Source organism: Podarcis pityusensis, assembly GCF_964106645.2.
Source record: "Podarcis pityusensis genome assembly, chromosome: 4".
NCBI classification, from domain to species: Eukaryota; Metazoa; Chordata; class Lepidosauria; order Squamata; family Lacertidae; genus Podarcis; species Podarcis pityusensis.
The window spans coordinates 13,813,042-13,831,556 of record NC_138027.1 but is presented as its reverse complement, the minus strand read 5'-3'; the positions used below and the strand labels follow the sequence as shown (position 1 = coordinate 13,831,556).

At 44.7% G+C, this 18,515-nt stretch overlaps 1 protein-coding gene across 1 annotated transcript in view; it reads right to left on the bottom strand.

Annotated features, from left to right (window-relative positions):
* The window catches only part of TMEM135 (transmembrane protein 135), a 173,158-nt gene extending 158,312 nt beyond the window's left edge, over positions 1–14,846 (bottom strand). Inside the window, exons 1-3 of the mRNA XM_081002220.1 lie at positions 14,521–14,846; positions 8,844–8,971; positions 5,637–5,729 (exon numbers count right to left, since the gene is read on the bottom strand). Coding sequence (XP_080858346.1) covers positions 5,637–5,729; positions 8,844–8,971; positions 14,521–14,661 — 362 coding nt within the window. The 5' untranslated portion in view covers positions 14,662–14,846. The remainder of the gene's footprint in view (positions 1–5,636; positions 5,730–8,843; positions 8,972–14,520) is intronic.
* Between the last annotated feature and the right edge of the window lie 3,669 nt (positions 14,847–18,515).

Genomic DNA, 18,515 nt, shown 5'->3' with positions numbered 1-18,515 from the left:
CAAATAAATCTGTGTAATTTATACAGGCCTCTAAACACACTGGAGGAAAAGTATTGTGCAATTAGAAAGCAACTATCCCACAGTCATAGAGATATATGATAGGATATTCCAAAGTTTGCTTCTGGGTTCAAGGACATATACATTCCAGTTCTTTTTCCAACATTTCAAATTTCACAAATAACTAACTGGGAACTAGCAATCAACTTCAGCATCACTTTGCCTTCCCCTCCTCTATCCACCCGCACTTCTTCACTCATTCTGATCAGTTTTTTTCTAATAGAAGCCCCAACTCTGACCAGTTGACAGGTGTAAAGGTCTGTGCTATTAATGAATAACAACAAGTTAGCTCACCCAAGTATAAGCCTGAATGTTTCCCTGCTAGACAACCAGACTTCTGCGCCTGAGCAGAAAAGATAAGAACTTGCACTGCACAAGAGCTCAAAACTCCATACTGAAAAGCTGTAATGATGGGAGCTTTATTGAACGTTTTTTAGAAAAGAAAACCCACAAACTTGGATAAAGAGGACCAAAAGTGGATTCTATGAAATTACAAGCTTAGCTAACCACCTTGAACCTAATCTGCTTCTGAACCAGATGTCTGGAAATGGACTTCAACACAATTATGGATTCATTAATAAGCAGCTTATTTCCTTGCAAGCAAAAGTGAGAAAAATCTTGTTTCAATGCCCCAAAATCATGGTTAAACAGAGACCAGTGCCCTGGAGTTAAGATATTTTTCAGAGTTTAATATTACTATTACTCAACACCACACAAGAGGAGCAGTAAAGTGAACATTTGCATCAAAATCCACAAGCTGCTTGCCCAGAAATTATCCACTATTTCCATATTACCCTGACCACAGTTCACAGTGGGGGAAATACTCCATTTCTTCGCAAGTAACAAACACTGACCCAAACACAAGAAGGGTGCCAGGGCAAAGCAGGGGGGTTACCCTATAAAAGCTAATAAGAGACAAAATGGGTTACGGAGTTGCCACCCTGGAAGAAATTTATTGCAGTCTCCCAAGTGGTTATCGTGTTACATTAAGCCACCTTAAGGAGGGATCATTTGGAGGGGTGGGGAAAGGGTGTTAACGGGTGCAGTTCTTTTAATGCTTCTTGGGAGGCAGTGTGAAAATCTACTGCCAAGCTCTGGCTTATTCTTAACAATGTGTGTATTTTTCCAAGCAACATTTCTTTTTCCTTAGTTTTAGACGTGCAATAAAAAGAAGTTCAAATTGTCCTTGGCAGAGATGCAGAAAGCTGTCCTGATTTTCCTTGAGGAATGAAACTGTAAAGCCAACTGGAGTGATAGCGTCAAAGAAGTTAACTTTCAGGAACCCTATCAAGGCCACCATCTGAAAAGCGGTTAATGAAAAAAGGAAAGTTTAATTGGTTTCAACCATTAGAAACAGGAGCAAGCAGGAGCAGTATTCTCTTCAAAAATTGGCCTTAGCAGTCTGTCTCATTTTCCCTTCAGGAACATTGACCAGTAGGAATGGGTAGTCACCTTCCGAAGATTTTTAGATTCTAGGAGGAGGAGTTTGGAGAAATACATCCACGAATCCAGCTGCAGGTGGAACAGCAGGTGCCTGAGTTCTGATAGAGGAGCATCACCTCTCAGGAGGAGCCAGGCGGGCCCAGGTCCAGGTGGGGGGGGGGGTTGCCACGGTGACAAGGACCCACCCTCCTTTGTGACATCTCTTGCTTCTCCTTTAAAAGCCACAGACTTGGAGGAGGCCATTAGTAGTGAGGCGAGTGGAGGAGTGAGGAGTTAGTGGCAGTTGGTGGAGATTAGGCGGAGGATTAGTGAATTGTTATTTTTTCATTTTCTTATTTTGATTTTTATTTCATGTATTACTTTTGATTTATTTTATTTATTTTGATTTTCTTTTATTCTTTTCTTTTTTATTTTAACACTTATTTTATTGTTCTTTATTTTAATATTTTTGTTCCGTTTTTTATTTTATATTTTTTGTGCACATCTGTGCATATTTTGTATATATTTTATATATTTTTATTTTGTACATAGAGCAGTAGGGTTGTGTAGGCTTAGGGTGGAGGTTAGGTGTATGCTTAGGGCAGGGGTTGGGGTGGGGTGGGGTCAGAGTTAAGCTTGGGTGGGCATTTTAGATAGTTAGCTACTTTAGAGAGGAGGGTGGGATCTTTTCCTGGACGAAATGGGCAGGCTGTAAGTAGCATTCCTTCCCTTTCTCTTCGTCTCCTGGTGGAGGGGGGGTGAGTCCTGGGGTCTCCTGCACAGCCTTGGCTCTCTGGAGAGACCTGCTCTTTATTCAATGAACTGTTGCAACAGGACTTCCAACTACCACATGGAAGAAGCAGAAAGAAGCCCATTTTACCCACAACATATTTTAATAAAACGTCATACATACATCACATCTGTGTCACAAACTGGGAGGGTTTTTCTGGCGGAAACCTGAGTATCAGGTTTGCCCCTGTCCCTCCCTTGACCTTACACCCATTAAGTAAAACAAAGGAAAAGATATACATGTTCCTGTTTCTTAACCAAGTTGAGTACCCCCTATTGTCCTGGCCAAGTCCCCAAACCATGTAGGTTGGATCCACTCTTGTCCATGAGATGACGACCTGTCTGGCACTCAGAGACCAGGAGGGCAGTGATTACCACCCAGGCAGAAGGGTTGCTGTGTATGGGGTCTCATGCTTTAGGGATGATGGCTGCCCCTAGCCATATCCCAAGTGCCTCCTCTGGTAACTTATCTTCCTTCTGAGCAAAACAGCATTGGAACGGTGTCAATCCGATGTTGGATTGCTTTTATATGAATATTTAAAGGTTTTCCCGGCAAGACTTCCTGATCCACCTTTTCATGGGGACAGAAGGGAAGCAGCAGCTGTGAAACCAGATCAGGTAGGAGGAAGCGGCTTGTGGGGACAGAGACTGAGGGATGGAGCAATGTCATGGACTGGTTGGGCACAGAGGAATGGTGCAAGGAAGCAGCCAGGGAACCAAGAAGGGAAGATTTCTCAGAGCCCAGGAAGTGGAGGGGGGACAAGGATGAGCAGTCAGAGGGAGAAGAGGCCGGGTAACCAGGGGAGGGTAGCCAATAGGTCTCAAACCCTCGGTGAGTGAGGAACTTTCCCCTGTGTCAGAAGACATGCTCCAGCAGATGGAGCGGACGAGATCCAGAGAAGGCTGTTTCTGCACGTGCTGAAGAGGGCAGTGAGGGGCCGATGAGCTCCCGGGGCTATTTATTTCACTGACCCCCCCATTTTTCTTCCATGGAACTCAAGATAGCATATTCCAAAATAACAACAAACTGGGAGTTCTAATGCAGAGGTCAGGGCAGAGAAGGAGACCAAACACACCCCTTCCCTTGCAGAAATGTTATCAGCAAAAGAGGGCAGTAAGCAGGCACTAGGTCTGAGCAGCGACAAGGGCTTAACCGTGCTGAATGAAGGAAGAAAGCACAGCTCATTTCCCCAAGCCAACACAAGGAGCTGCAAGTGTCATCTCACCGCCCCCTGTAACGGTCACTTTGGGGCAGAATCTGACCTTGTGGTCTCCTCCAAAATGGTCTGGGTGAAGAGAGAGGGGAAACTGGACACAGACGTTGCTCTCTGCAGTTGCTTTGAAGGAGAAGGGAGGACTCTGATTCCCTTTACATAGAGAGGACCATATGGGGAGAGAAGGGGCTGGTTTCCCGCAATGAACTCTCCCTGCAAATTTTGCAGGGTTCCCATACTTGCATGCTCATATTTTAAGAGATAAATGGTACAGACCAACAGAGCGAAAACAAACTGTATGGGGAGGGGGAGAGTAGACAGTCTGCCCATTTTCCTTCTCCAGTTCTTGGCAATCTCTTTATGCCAGCTTCTTGCCAGGCCTATTTCCTTTCAAGGACCTTAGCGGCAGTTCATGAATACTGCACCTGTTCCCACTAATCCCTTTCGCCCTCTCTAGTGACTCCTTCAGTTGTAAAGAGCAGCTATGGATGAGAACAACATGAGCACAGCAGGAGGGGAAAAGGAGGACTTCATTCCTAAGGACATCTATAGGAGTCGCAGGAGAAGCAGGAGACTGGAGAAGGGCAGGCGGGTGTCTCAGATATGTGTAGAGGTCAAATGGAGTAATATGAAGAGTACTTTCATGATATCTGGACCAGTGAAATGTATGGGAAAGCTGCAGGATGTGTCAAATCATGGAGCAAGAAAGTCAGATTGTATGTTCTGAGAATTTTTGCAAAGCCAGGGTTCTTGAAGAAGGTCCTCTGTGAAACCCGCCACTTCAGAGAAGTAAAGTACAGTGGTCCCTCGGGTTACAAACACTTCAGGTTACAAACTCCGCTAACCCGGAAGTAGTATCTCGGGTTGAGAACTTTGCCCCAGGATGAGAACGGAAATCGCGCGGTGGCGGCAGTGGGAGGCCCCATTAGCGAAAGCGCGCTTCAGGTTAAGAACAGTTTCGGGTTAAGAATGGACCTCTGGAACGAATTAAGTTCGTAACCCGTGGTACCACTATAAAGAGTAAGGCTGCTCATTCAAAGCACAACCCCCTCCCTCTACGAATCCTGGGCACTGCAGTTTACTCCTCACAGAGTTACAATTCCCCCCAGAATTTTTTGATTCAGCCATTATACAAACATCTTTTCTTAAAAAAGTGATGAAGTTAAATTAGAGAGTAGGTTAACACATACATGTAAGAACCTAAATGATTACACCAAAGGTCTAACTAGCCCCACATCCTGTTTCCCAGAATGGAAGCCCACAACCAGGAGATGAGGCCAAGACCCCTCCCAGGCAGCTGTTTCCCCAGCGACCGCAATCCAAAGACATGCTGCCTCTAGTCCTGAAGGTTGCATATAGCTATCGTGATAAGTAGCCATGGATAAACTCCTTTTAAAAAATTAAAAAAAAAACATTAAGTCAGTAACCATCACATCATGAGATAGCAGAATTCATCATTTACCCATGTGTTGTGTGAAGAAGTCACACAACTCCATACAGATTCTGCACAAGAACAAGCAGAACACAAAAGCACTAGTTTATTCCGGTGGGAATTCCTGGCAGTCTTATGAAGTTGTGGCTATTTGGCAAGGAGGTCAGAAAGCAAGGATGCCAGGAAAGACTAATAATGAGTGGCACTAGGCACCTGTCCCTTCTATTTGTATGAAGAAGGGTCACAAACCTGAGAAAGACAGGCATGGAGAGATTAAGTGGTGACAGCTTCAAGCGCTGGGAGGAGCAATAGTATAAACACAGCAGAGGGCAGGCAACCATTACATTTACAGTTATTGCTAAGGATACATTAAGAGCAGAGGGATGAGGACTAGGAGTAATGGGAAATACCTGGACCTACACAACACAGAATTCTCATCCTCTAGAAAAACTTCCTGAAAACAACAGAATCTTAACAGCAACTAGCTGAGCATTTTCACTCATGTATGTATAAACCAGCAACCCTAAACAAAACCACCATGTATTTTTTCAAGTATACTACCTACCCACACCGCAAACTCTCAATAATATTAATTTTATTATTTGCACCCTGCCCATCTGACAGCTGCATACGACACAATATATTCTCAACTTGGCTCCATGCAATTGGCTCCCACCTTCTGTTAAAGTGTGGAAGCAAGTAAAGGATATATGAATACATACCTGCTCTTCCTTTCAATAAGAATAGCCACATAAGAAGCTGGTAAAGCAGCGCCAAAACCAGGAGTCCAAAAATAAAATTTTCCAAGTATCCTCCTGAGGGAAAAAAATGCGCAATATTTGTTATTCTGCATGCTAAAGCATAAAGAAATATTCTTGGGTTAATACACAGCATCTAGTAAGAGAGTGCATCTGTTCATATACAGTGGCTTAGATCCAGAGTAATTCCATTCATAGGAAACCCCCACAGGGGGAGGTAATTTTCACCAATTCCTCTTCCTTCAGCCCTCTGTACCTCCCAGAAGTGTGCTCCACAGTGTTGGGGTACTCTCCGGGAGAGTGTGGAAGGGGGCACAGGGGATTTAATGGAGAACCAGCAAAAATTGCTTCTTCCTTCCTCCTTACAGCAGGAGCTGTTTGCAAAACAAAAACTCTGGATCCAGCCCAGTATGACAGACACGAAGGCTGCATCAGGCAAAAAGCAGCCCATTGCCATCTCATGTTTCTTCTTAACAAGAGCATCAAAGAACCTCATAAAATTTCATTCTTGTAACACCCAAGGAAGAACATCAATTTTACATCCACTATATTTCAAAGGATTACTTTGTTACAAGGCACTACATCTATTTTCCGAGTGACAAAATATATTTGTTATCACAGGACAAGCTGTTGGCTGGCCAGCCTATGCCGAAAATGTTTACTAGTGCCCAATAAAAAGGACATACTTAAAAGATGCTTGTTTAAACATTAAAAGACTGAAATGCCTAGAGTCCTGTATTTCTTTGAAACTCCTTCCTTGTAATTTCCCAGAAGCATCAATACTACCTTCTGGGTATTCTGTGTAAACAGCAGGGAACCACAGCACAAAAAGAGGCACTTTAGCTGACTTCCCTATACCTATGTCTTTCCCCTCCTCTAGAGTGCAAAGCATGTCAATTTGGTCAGGCTTCTGGTGACAAGGGTTAAGATTTTAACATATGTTTTGTGTGGTCTGTTTTCTATTTAGATATTTTGTTTGTGCACATTTTATACTGCAACTGCTTTGGGTCCTTGGAAAAGAGTTGGTTTCAAGTTCAAATCAATAGGTAAATTACATTTCCAATGCACTCATGGAATTTTATACCACTGACTTGGCATGCACTTATTTTCATTTTTTAGAGTGGGAGTGACTGCCTGGGACAAGAAAGAGTTAGAATCATAGAATTGTAGAGTTGTGGAAGGAACCTCGAGAGTCATGTAGTCTAACCCCTCCAATACAGGAACGTCAACTAAACCATATACAGTGGTACCTTAGGTTGCATATGCTTCAGGTTACAGACTCCGCTTACCCAGAAATAGTGCTTCAGGTTAAGAACTTTGCTTCAGGATGAGAACAGAAATTGTGCTCCAGCGGTGCGGCAGCAGCAGGAGGCCCCATTAGCTAAAGTGGTGCTTCAGGTTAAGAACAGTTTCAGGTTAAGTACGGACCTCCAGAATGAATTAAGTACTTAACCAGAGGTACCACTGTATGGCAGAAGGCCATCCAACATCTGCTTAAAAACCTCCAAGGAAGGAATGTCAACCAGACAACCAACCAAGCTGTGAAACTTCACAAAAGTTGTTTTCCCCCACCTTTAGCTCATAAATGACAAATGTAGGCACATGCAAGCAAGAAACCTAATAAAAACATTTGTGGGCTGGGGAATGATTCTGAACTTCTTAACAAAGTTTCTCTGGGCAATGCAACTATCATGATGTTCTTAGGAAGAACCCAAGATGAGTTTCTACTATGTTGTCCAGTTTCACACCTTGAACTATAGAAGTGGCAGCTGTCACTCCAAGAAACAAAGATAAATTTGCACGGCTTGGGAAACACAACTGCGAATATCAGAGGAAAACCTTTTCCCTGTCTAACTCTCTAAAACTAACCCTTTCCCGGTTGATGTGTAAGGACTGGCAGCCCATTCTCCATCTTTCACGTGGAACTGCCCCCCTGAATGGAAAGAGGCAAATCTAGAACAGTGACTCACGCCAAGATGGAGCAGGCAGCCTTCTCTGGAGGAGGCATGCTGTTCTCATCCATGTTTGCACTGTGGTCAATTAAGTGGCCCAAATGCAACCAAGACGGATACACATCAGAATTACCAACCTATGGTCCACCACTATGGTTGGAATGAAAGTTATTTGGGCTTACATTTCTTTATTTTATTCTTACAGCACATTAGCAGCTCTCTCACAACATATTAAAGAATCTGGGGTGTCTTTGTTGTTGGCAGTTAGATGATGTCAGAAAGAGGAAAGAAGCATGACTGCTGTACCTTGCACCGATTATTGTCCTTTGCTCCTTCCCTCAAATGACCACACTTTGTTCCAAAATGTTAACAGTTGAAGTGGCAAATATGTTTGCGTGGAAAGGAAGAAATAACACAACAAAAAACTTCTCAAGCTCACTATGCCCTAGAGAACAAAACAAGACTGTGTACTTGGTAAATATTTCGTTGTAAGCTGCTGATCTGTGCAAATGAAAGAGTTAAGAGACATTTCCTGAACAGAAAAACGGGTTTGTTTTCATAATCCCACAGGATGACCCTTGATGGCAAGTAAGCACTTTTTAGCTAGCAAAAAGGAAACAGCACTTGTCTGCCATCTCCAGAATAGCGATTATATGTGAATGTAAGCTCAGCAAATAAGCCCTAGGGATGGGGTGGGATAGCAATCTAAACATAATAATAAATAATGATGGGAGGGTTACATTTTAGCAGATACATTAATCTTGTTCCCAAAATAGCTGTAGTCTCTTTTAAAAAAACCACATAGAGAATTAGGACAGAACATGTCAGCCAGGGGTCTAAAGACCACTGGGATGCTGCACCTAAAGGGGTGACCAATCTAGTCCTATCCATCAGCCACAGAAGGAGCAGTTTGCAAGGATTTTGCTTCCTTTTTAGAGAAAACACAAGAATTTTCTAACCACTATCAGCATGCTCTTTTCCTCCTTCCTCCTAATCACTTTTTCTTTTGTGTTATGTGCATTAGATTATAAGCCTAAAGGCAGGGACAGTCTTATTATTGGCATGTGTATGCCAATCTGCGAATCTTTTTTGCAGCTGAAGAATAAGGTAAGAATTTTTCAAATAAATAAATTCATTCCACAAGTCAACATTAATTACAGAAAATGCTATTTTACCATCCGCAAAGTTTGGCAAAGATGTAAAATGAAGTTAAACCAACCTTAAAATGCAGAAAAATGCAATATACAAACTTCCATTTGCTGTCAGAAAGGATGTTGATTGTAGGATCTCAGGGAGCAGTTTGTGCAAATAATAATCTAGTTTTCGTTTCCGGAGAATTGCAGCAATCTGAAAGAGATAATCCAATTCAAGTTTATTTATGTATTACATTTTTTATTTCACTGTTCTGCCAACGAGCTCACATTGGCATACATGGAAATCATACTCTAAGAATGAGATTTGAATTAAACCCCTAACCAATTCATGAACTTTGGCTAACAAAATGAGTATTTTTGTAGAACTTCTTGCAGCTGTTAAACTACTTCTTCCAGACCAGAATGTATCAGGCATTCCGAAACTGTGATCATACGGGGAACATTTTAGCCAGACACAAGTTTAAAAGTTTAGCTACTGCATTGTTGTTGTTTAGTCATTTAGTTGTGTCCGACTCTTCATGACCCCATGGACCAGAGCACACCAGGCACTCCTGTCTCCCACTGCCTCCTGCAGTTTGGTCAAACTCATGTTGATAGCTTCGAGAACACTGTCCAACCATCTCACCCTCTGTCATCCCCTTCTCCTTGTGCCCTCAATCTTTCCCAACATCAGGGTCCTTTCCAGGAGTCTTCTCTTCTCATTAGGTGGCCAAAGTATTGGAGCCTCAGCTTCAGGATCTGTCCTTCCAGTGAGCACTGAAGGCTGATTTCCTACAGAATGGATAGGTTTGATCTTTTTGCAGTCCCTGGGACTCTCAAGAGTCTCCTCCAGCACCATAATTCAAAGGCATCAATTCTTAGAACTTGGGATTCATCCAGTCCAGCCTTTCACATGATGAATTCTGCATTTAAGTTAAATAAGCAGGAGACAATATATAGCCTTGTCGTACTCCTTTCCCAATTTCAAACCAATCAGTTATTCCATATCCAGTTCTGACTGTTGCTTCTTGTCCCACATAGAGATTTCTCAGGAGACAGATGAGGTGATCAGGCACTCCCATTTCTTTAAGAACTCGCCATAGTTAGTTGTGGTCAACACAGTCAAATGCTTTTGCATAGTCAATGAAGCAGAAGTAGATGTTTTTCTGGAACTCTCTAGCTTTCTCCATAATTCAGTGCATGTTTGCACTTTGGTCTCTAGTTCCTCTGGCCCTTCAAAATCCAGTTTGCAGCTACTGCATAGAACATACTAATTAATTACTGGACAAAGTACTTTGTGCTCCAGTTTGAAGAATCATCTTTAAATTCCCACAGGCAAGTTTATACTAGTTTCAACTGCCTTTGCAAGGCACTTACAATATAATGGGTTAGAGTCCTAGAATCATAGAATTATAGAGTTGAATTAAAGGGAACAAACTTTTCAGTCTTTCGATATGGTAATCCTATGCACACTTACTTGGAAGCAATCCTTAACTATGTCAATAGGACTTACTTCTGAGAAAGCAAGCGTGGGTATTTACTTTGAAAGTACTTTCACTAGTGGGATAAAGGAGGTATCTATCCACTAATGGGTTAATCCCTCCCTCCAGTTTTTAATGACTATCCCAGTCCTGCTGGCCCCTTCCCAGTTTTCATCCACAGCCAAGCCACTAGTAGACAGATATCAAGGAGGTAAGACTTCAACAAAAAGCCAGCAATTCAGAGCCCGCCAGAATCACACATACATAACTCAAAAAAGGTCCCAAACGAGCTTAGATTCAACAGTGCAGCGAGTATACTTCTCACGAGTATACATATGAAAGTATAACACTGGCAAGCAGGGGGAGCTCTGGATGCCTCATTCACTCTATCCCAGAAAGAATGCACTTTCACCCAAATTATCTTTGACATTCAGCCACTAATGGGATGTACCTTAGCTTAGTTCCTATAGAGCAGGAATATACTGTCAGCGATGAAATCTAAGAGAGGCGAGCATTTGCTGGAATGCTCTCCTACTGAAGGTCACCTCTACAGAAGCAAATAATCCCAGTTTGTAGCGTCTAGTGAAAGGAGACAGACTTCCATGTAGATGCCCTTCAGATCTCAGCAGGTGGGGAGTTAATGGAGAATGCTGCACACACAACTGAAGATCTAATGGGGTATGCTGTGGGGAGGCTTAGAGAACTGGTGTGTGTTATAGGCTTGATGGGTGCATAGTCTGAGTCAGGAAGCGGTGGTGCAAAAGGACTTTGTAACCTAGAGATCTAGGGTGAAAGAACACAGAGAGGAAACATGTCTGACAGAGCTCTTACAGCACAGTCTCCACACACTGAGTCTGGGCGTTCTTGAAAGAATGGGAAGGCTGGGGGTGAAAGGAAGTAGAATCAGCTTCTGTGATCCATGGAAGATGGAGACCACCTTCAATCTGAATGTCATGTCAAGACGCAGGATAACTCTCTCCATATAATGATATCCATTTTTAGCATGCACACACAAAAATCTCTCTTTAAAAACTATTGTTACAAACAAACAAAAAATCTCCATCTTCTCACCCATGTATTCTTCAGTGATATCTGAAATTACCATATGTTTATCAAATGATGGGGGGAAAACAGCAGCACTTGGGAAGAAACCCCAGTTTTATCAAAGAAACCTAGCTTCAACCTATTAATATACAATATTAATTCTTCTTAATGCATCTTGCTTTCAAGAAAACATCTTGGTTCTTTCATGAAAGATGCCACCTACATGCATAGCCACAGAAGAGACACTCCTTTGTGGTGTGATCCTAAATAATGTACAGCACTTCCTTAACTGTGAAGCAATACAGTACTTGTAAGTCTCTTTCACCCAACTGGCATCCTCCCTCCTGCCTAAGAGCTGAGAGAGACTCACAAGCAATCTCATGACAAACCTCTTCTGTTTGATCCTCCTTCTGCTACCCTAACCACAGGTCCCTATTTCTATTTACTATTTCTCAATTAATTCTTTTTCTCTAAATCCCATACATTTTCTCTCTCTCCACCCCTATCTCCACTACTCAACCTCTCTTTTCACACCCACCGATCTCTCCACTCCATGCTACCCCTTCTCCCCACCCCTGCCCTGCCCCAGTAATTCACAGAGTGAAAAAGTGTCAGAGGCACAGTGAGATTCCCAATGTGGCTGGATTCAGCAGAAAGACCATGTGCCTCCATCTCTAGGGAGATAAGGGATAATACTCCCATTCTCACTTGTACCTGTCAGGCTTCAAGGTTCCCACAAAAAGTAGAAAAGGAACAGAAACACTAGATATTGTGAACTCCTCCAGAAGAACAGTCAGGCAAAGGAATCAGTTTGTGGGTCTGGTGTTGAATTGGCTTGCTCTAGCTCATACTGTAATAGTCTTTTAAAAAAACACAACTAAGAACACCTTTGAGACATGCTGCTTTTCTTCAGATTACACATCACAATCCAACAGTTAAATGTGTTTATGGACACAATTCAATGCATGTTTACTCAGAAGTAAATCCCACTAAGTTCAAAGGGATTAACTGCTAACTGCACCAAACTCTTTGCTATTTCATAACGAACAGCCTTGAGCAAACTAATTAAATGTTTGCAAGACACCAAAAGTGATAGCAAATCCAGCTTGTAGATACAGAAATCTAAACATGGACTAATTACAACAGCCAAATACATTCGGAAATGAATTAACTATTATCCTTCAAAAGCAAAAACAACAACACAATCTAATCTAATGGCCAATTTCATCTAGTACTGACCAGCAGTGGCTCAGTCCTCAACAGAAGTCTTTCCCAGCCCTGACACCTTACATCCTTTTACCCAAAGATGTCAAGGACTGAACTTTAGATCCTCTGTCTGCAAAGCCAGATCCTTTCCCCCTTCATCTTTCAACCTTCATGTATGCCTACCACTATTTGACCTGCCGAAAAATTTGTTAGAACAAAACTCTGCTTGTATGAGCAAATGCACTGGGGCCACAGCTCAGTGGTAGAGCATATGATGTTTTGCATGAAAAATATCCAAGATGCAGTCCCTTGCACCTTCAGTTAAAAAGATTAGGTAGCAGGTTGGGGAAGAACTCTGCCTGAGATCTTGGAGAACCACTTGGACTAAATATTGGGCTGGGCTGATAAGTTTGATCTGAAAGCATCCTTCTGCATTCCCCAACTTCCTAAACTGAAAATCTTAACCAGGATCACACATCAACTCTAGCAGTAATGACAAGCTCCCCCCATCTGAACCCCTGGCCAGCAGCAGCCAGTCAGCATGGACAATACTAAACTAGATGGACCAATGGTCTGACTTGATGTGGGTCAGCTTCCAACACATTTGGGCCACAGCTCAGTAGCCAAACAACTGTACTGTATGCAGAAGATCCCAGGTTCAATCCCCAGCATTTCCATGTAGACCTGGGAAGGTCCCTCCACCAGAACTGTAGAGTTAGAAAGAATCCTGAGGGTCATCTAGCCCTACAACCTGCAATGCAGGAATCTCAACTAAAACATCCATGACAGGTGGCCATCCAACCTCTGCTTAGAAACCTCCAAAAAAGGAGCATCCACCACCTGTGGTCCATCCCACTGTCAAACAGCTCTTACAGTCAGAAAGCTGGATGGAGTGGTCTGATTAATCAAATGTTTGACTCCCAGTGGTATCCTTTTTCCCTCCCCCTTTGCCCCTTTCCGGCCTTCAAATGACACCCTACCCAGCAATTGCCACACATCCCTCTTCAATAACCCATTTTAATACCTTCCCACCCCAAATGCCACCTACCTACCCTTCTTCTCCCCCCCCCCCAATCGCCACCAGTCTGACAAGGAACAATTTTAATATCCTCCCTATAGATCTATATATACCTATACAGTATATCTTTGCTGCTTCTCACCCCAACATCGCCACCAGTCTTTCATCCCCATCCCTCTCCAAGGGACCTTTTGAATATGCTCCCTACAGATATATAAAGGTAAAGGGATGCCTGACCCTTAGGTCCAGTCATGGATGACTCTGGGGTTGCAGCGCTCATCTCGCTTTATTGACCGAGGGAGCCGGTGTTCAGCTTCCGGGTCATGTGGCCAGCATGACTAAGCCGCTTCTGGTGAACCAGAGCAGCACACGGAAACGCCGTTTACTTTCCCGCCGGAGCAGTACCTATTTATCTACTTGCACTTTGACGTGCTTTCAAACTGCTAGGTTGGCAGGAGCAGGGACTGAGCAATGGGAGCTCACCCCGTCGCGGGGATTCAAACCGCCAACCTTCTGATTGGCAAGTCCTAGGCTCTGTGGTTTAACCCACAGCGCATACCTACAAATCCTTCCTGCTGCTTCTTCCCCTTCCCACCATTGCCGCCTACCTGTCCTCCATCCCCATTCCTCTCCAAGGGGCCATTTGAACACCCCCTCCCTATATACCTATACCTATCATTTCCCCCTTCACCATGCCACCATTGCCACCAGCCTGCCATACCCCACTCCTCTTCAGGAACGCCTCCCACACCCCAAAGGGCACTGGCCCACCTCCATCCCATACCAGGGGTGCCAAGTTGAATACAATATTGGGGGGGGGGGGGAGAGAGGAACAAGCAAGCCCTGCCCCGCATAATCGATGCCAAGGCGTGGGGGGGGGGGCAGACACATACACCATTCGAATGGCAATGCCCATCCACTTGGGGGGAGCCTCAAATATTTTATTTGGCTCCCTTCATTTCCCCACCCCGGGGGGGGGGTGGCAGGAGAAGAGGGGGGTGGGCCCTTCCTCACCAGGTAGAGGGTCCCGTAGATGCGGAGGGATTCGAGCAGCGCCCCCTGGGTGATGTCCGCGAAGGCCCGTCCGCAGCGGGGGTGCCAGGTGTGCCCGATCTCGTAGCAGCTGTGAGGGATGGACTTGCTCAGCGCCGCCATCTTGGCCCGCAGCCGCTCGCTCGCTCGCTCTCTCTCGCGGAGGGGGGCTCGGGGGGAGGGGAAGGCCCCGAGCGCGTCACGGCCAATGCAGGAGAAAGGTCGCGCGGGGCGGCCCAAACCGCCGAGGTTACTCGCGGTCAACCGCCTCTCGCGCGCTCTGTGTATACGGCCGGGCCGAGGGGCGGTTTGCCGGCTCGGCTCGCGTGAGCCGCGGCAGCCAATCCGGAGGCGGATTCTCGCCGCCGGGGCTGCGGATTGGGCGGAGTTGGCGCGAGCTTGAGAGGCACGAGCTCCTTCTCGCTCTTCTTCTTTTTTTGTAACCCCCCCCCCCCCGCTCTCCGCTTCTCTCTGTCATTTGGGCCACGCGGGCTGTCACTCAAGGGCTGCGATGATGCACGCTGGTGTTTTTGCAAAGGGGAGCAGCCGAGGAAGGAGCAAAGGTGGTCTGTGTGTCTTTAAATGCAGGCCCAGGGAAATGATTAAAAAACAAGGAGCATGTGGGTATATATGCCTAGTACTTAATGCAAGCCCGTGCACAAAATAAAGAAATATATGCCCCCTTGGACTTAACCGTCCAGGGGCCCTTTAGTTTACCTTTACCTTGCAGTACAGTGGAACCTCGGGTTACAGACGCTTCAGGTTACAGACTCCGCTAACCCAAAAATAGTACCTCTGGTTAAGAACTTTGCTTCAGGATGAGAACAAAAATCAGGATAAGAACAGAAATCGTGCTTCGGCGGTGCGGCGGCAGCGGGAGGCCCCATTAGCTAAAGTGCTTCAGGTTAAGAACAGTTTCAGGTTAAGAACGGACCTCCAGAACGAATTAAGTTCTTAACCCGAGGTACCACTGTACTTAATGCAAGCCCATGCAAAGAGGAAAGAAACGTGCCTTGAGGCTTGCATTGGTGGAAACAGGCAAGCAAAGCTGTTCTGGAAGGAAGCTTTGAGGAAATCTGCTTGCGGATTGCATAAGCAAGCGCTTGGCTGCAGCTCCCCTTCGGCTTGAACGCGATGTCTGTGTCCTTCGCCCCCGCTTTGGGTAGGAGGGTTAAATAGTCATCCACTGCGCTTAACCTTTCTCCCTTAAAGGAAGTACAGGAACCGCGTAAGCCTCCCCTGGATGGCAGGTACACCGCTGCTTGGCCGATTTGTGCCTGTCTTGAACTTCAGGCCATTGGTCCATTCGTAGGTTTGTGCCCTGGAGCATTGCACTGAAATGCTGCTTAGATTTAATCACTTGTTAACCTTTCCCTTCCCACGCTCTTATCCGTATGCGTGTGTGCGCGCGCGCCAGTTGTAGCTGGCAACATTTTGACTTGGGACGGGGTGCATTTTTTAACCTTGCTGTTCTCATCGCAACAGCAGTTATTTAGGAAAGTGTGCTATTAGGCATGTGCAGAGTACCACTGTCTCCTTTCTACAGGAAATCAATTATTCTCTGCTTATCTATGGACAGGGAAAGAGCTTCCCTGTAAGACGGCACAAGTATGATTTTCAGGCAAAACTGACCTCTTATCTAGAAATTAAGCCATACCACATGACGTAAGTTTTTGAATTCATGTATTGTTGACACCTGTACATCTGTTGCCAATAAACTAAGCACACTAAAAAAAACTTTTAAAATGTGGGGGAAACTTGCATGTGGTTTTCCTTCCCAAAAAAATCAATTTAAAAACTCATTATCACTTCTCTAAAGTAAAGGAACAAAGTATTTGGACCAATAGACAAAAAAAAAAATGATTTTTTTTCACTGGGACCAACACACAGAGCACAACAGAACATATTTGCAATGCATGGACAATCTTGAAAATGGGAAGTAACAGTTTCTGCCCATGTGCAGAGTACATCACACCAGACTATTCATAATCATCCTCTGTTGTGTCTGAGATTTGGGAGAGGATGTGGACATCATTTCCCTCCATTCAAGACATATTCTCTGCTTGGGGAGGGGGCTTGTAGATGCAGATCCACACATAGAAACAAGATGAATTTTAACAGGGAGAAATGTAAAGTATTGCACTTGGGCAAAAAGAATGAGAGGCACAAATACAAGATGGGGGACACCTGGCTTGAGAGCAGTACATGTGAAAAGGATCTAGGAGTCTTGGTTGACCACAAACTTGACATGAGCCAACAGTGTGACGCGGCAGCTAAAAAAGCCAATGCAATTCTGGGCTGCATCAATAGGAGTATAGCATCTAGATCAAGGGAAGTAATAGTGCCACTGTATTCTGCTCTGGTCAGACCTCACCTGGAGTACTGTGTCCAGTTCTGGGCACCACAGTTCAAGAAGGACACTGACAAACTGGAACGTGTCCAGAGGAGGGCAACCAAAATGGTCAAAGGCCTGGAAACGATGCCTTATGAGGAACGGCTAAGAGAGCTGGGCATGTTTAGCCTGGAGAAGAGGAGGTTAAGGGGTGATATGATAGCCATGTTCAAAGATAGAAAAGGATGTCACATAGAGGAGGGAGAAAGGTTGTTTTCTGCTGCTCCAGAGAAGCGGACACGGAGCAATGGATCCAAACTACAAGAAAGAAGATTCCACCTAAACATTAGGAAGAACTTCCTGACAATAAGAGCTGTTCGACAGTGGAATTTGCTGCCAAGGAGTGTGGTGGAGTCTCCTTCTTTGGAGGTCTTTAAGCAGAGGCTTGACAACCATATGTCAGGAGTGCTCTGATGGTGTTTCCTGCTTGGCAGGGGGTTGGACTCGATGGCCCTTGTGGTCTCTTCCAACTCTATGATTCTATGATTCTATGATTCTATATTTTCTGGGTGTCCTCAATAAATATCTACAACACAGAATGGCTGAATCTCTCATTATCAGTGGAACAGGGTTCCGCAGTGCAAGAGCAACAAGTCTAAAGCCCCTTTCCCTGTTAGCTGCACGCCCAACACAAAAACACCACCAAGATATGTGGCACTCACACTACCACCTGCCAACAAACCATCATCAGATTTATTTGTAAGCCGCCATCCCATAAACATTACACTCCGAACATGTTGACACTAGCAGTGGGAAGAACACAATGCCTTGCAAAACCAACCATTGCAATAATCCTCCCTCCGGGATTGTTCTTAATGAAGAGCAGGTTGCAAATATAAATAAGTATAAGAGTCTTGCGGCCCCTTAAATAACAAATTGATTTTGGCATAATCTTGCTGCTCACTTCATCAGCTGCATGAAGTGCAATCCTGAGTTTGCAGGAATGTGTATACACATGGTTTGGGTGGGGTGAGGGAATTGTTAAAAGGGTTAGAGGGGAATCCAATGCGGAAAGTGTAGGAGCTAATACGGCATGTGGTCTGTTGGTTGGTTGGTTGGTTGGTTGGTTGCAAGGTGTTTTGTCCTTCGCTGAAAAGGAGAGCGTTTGGGAAGTCCTTGAGAAATGCAGATACCTAATTTAAGAAAATAAGAGAGGCCTGCTGAACCATGTCAAAGTCCCATTTGGTTCATCATGCTGTTCTCAAAACGGCCAGCCATTCTCAACCTGTGGGTCCCCAGATGTTGTTGGACTACAACTCCCATCATCCCGGAGCTCTGGCCTTGCTAGCTAGGGGTGATGGGAGTTGCAGTTCAACAACATCTGGGGATCCACAGGTTGAGAAAGGCTGCTAGCAGCACATGAGCGCAACAACACTCTGCGCACCTGCAATTTCCAGCAAATGGGAATTTAATTGGCACAGGGTGTGGTTGCCAGGTAGAAACCATTTACTCACAAGGGAAGATTAAGAGCATGAGAACCTGCTGGGTCACACCAGTGGCTCATCTAGTCAAGCACCTTGTCCACGCAGAGGACAACCCAACGCAAATGAGAAGCCCGAAAACAGGACCCAAGTGCAACAGCCTC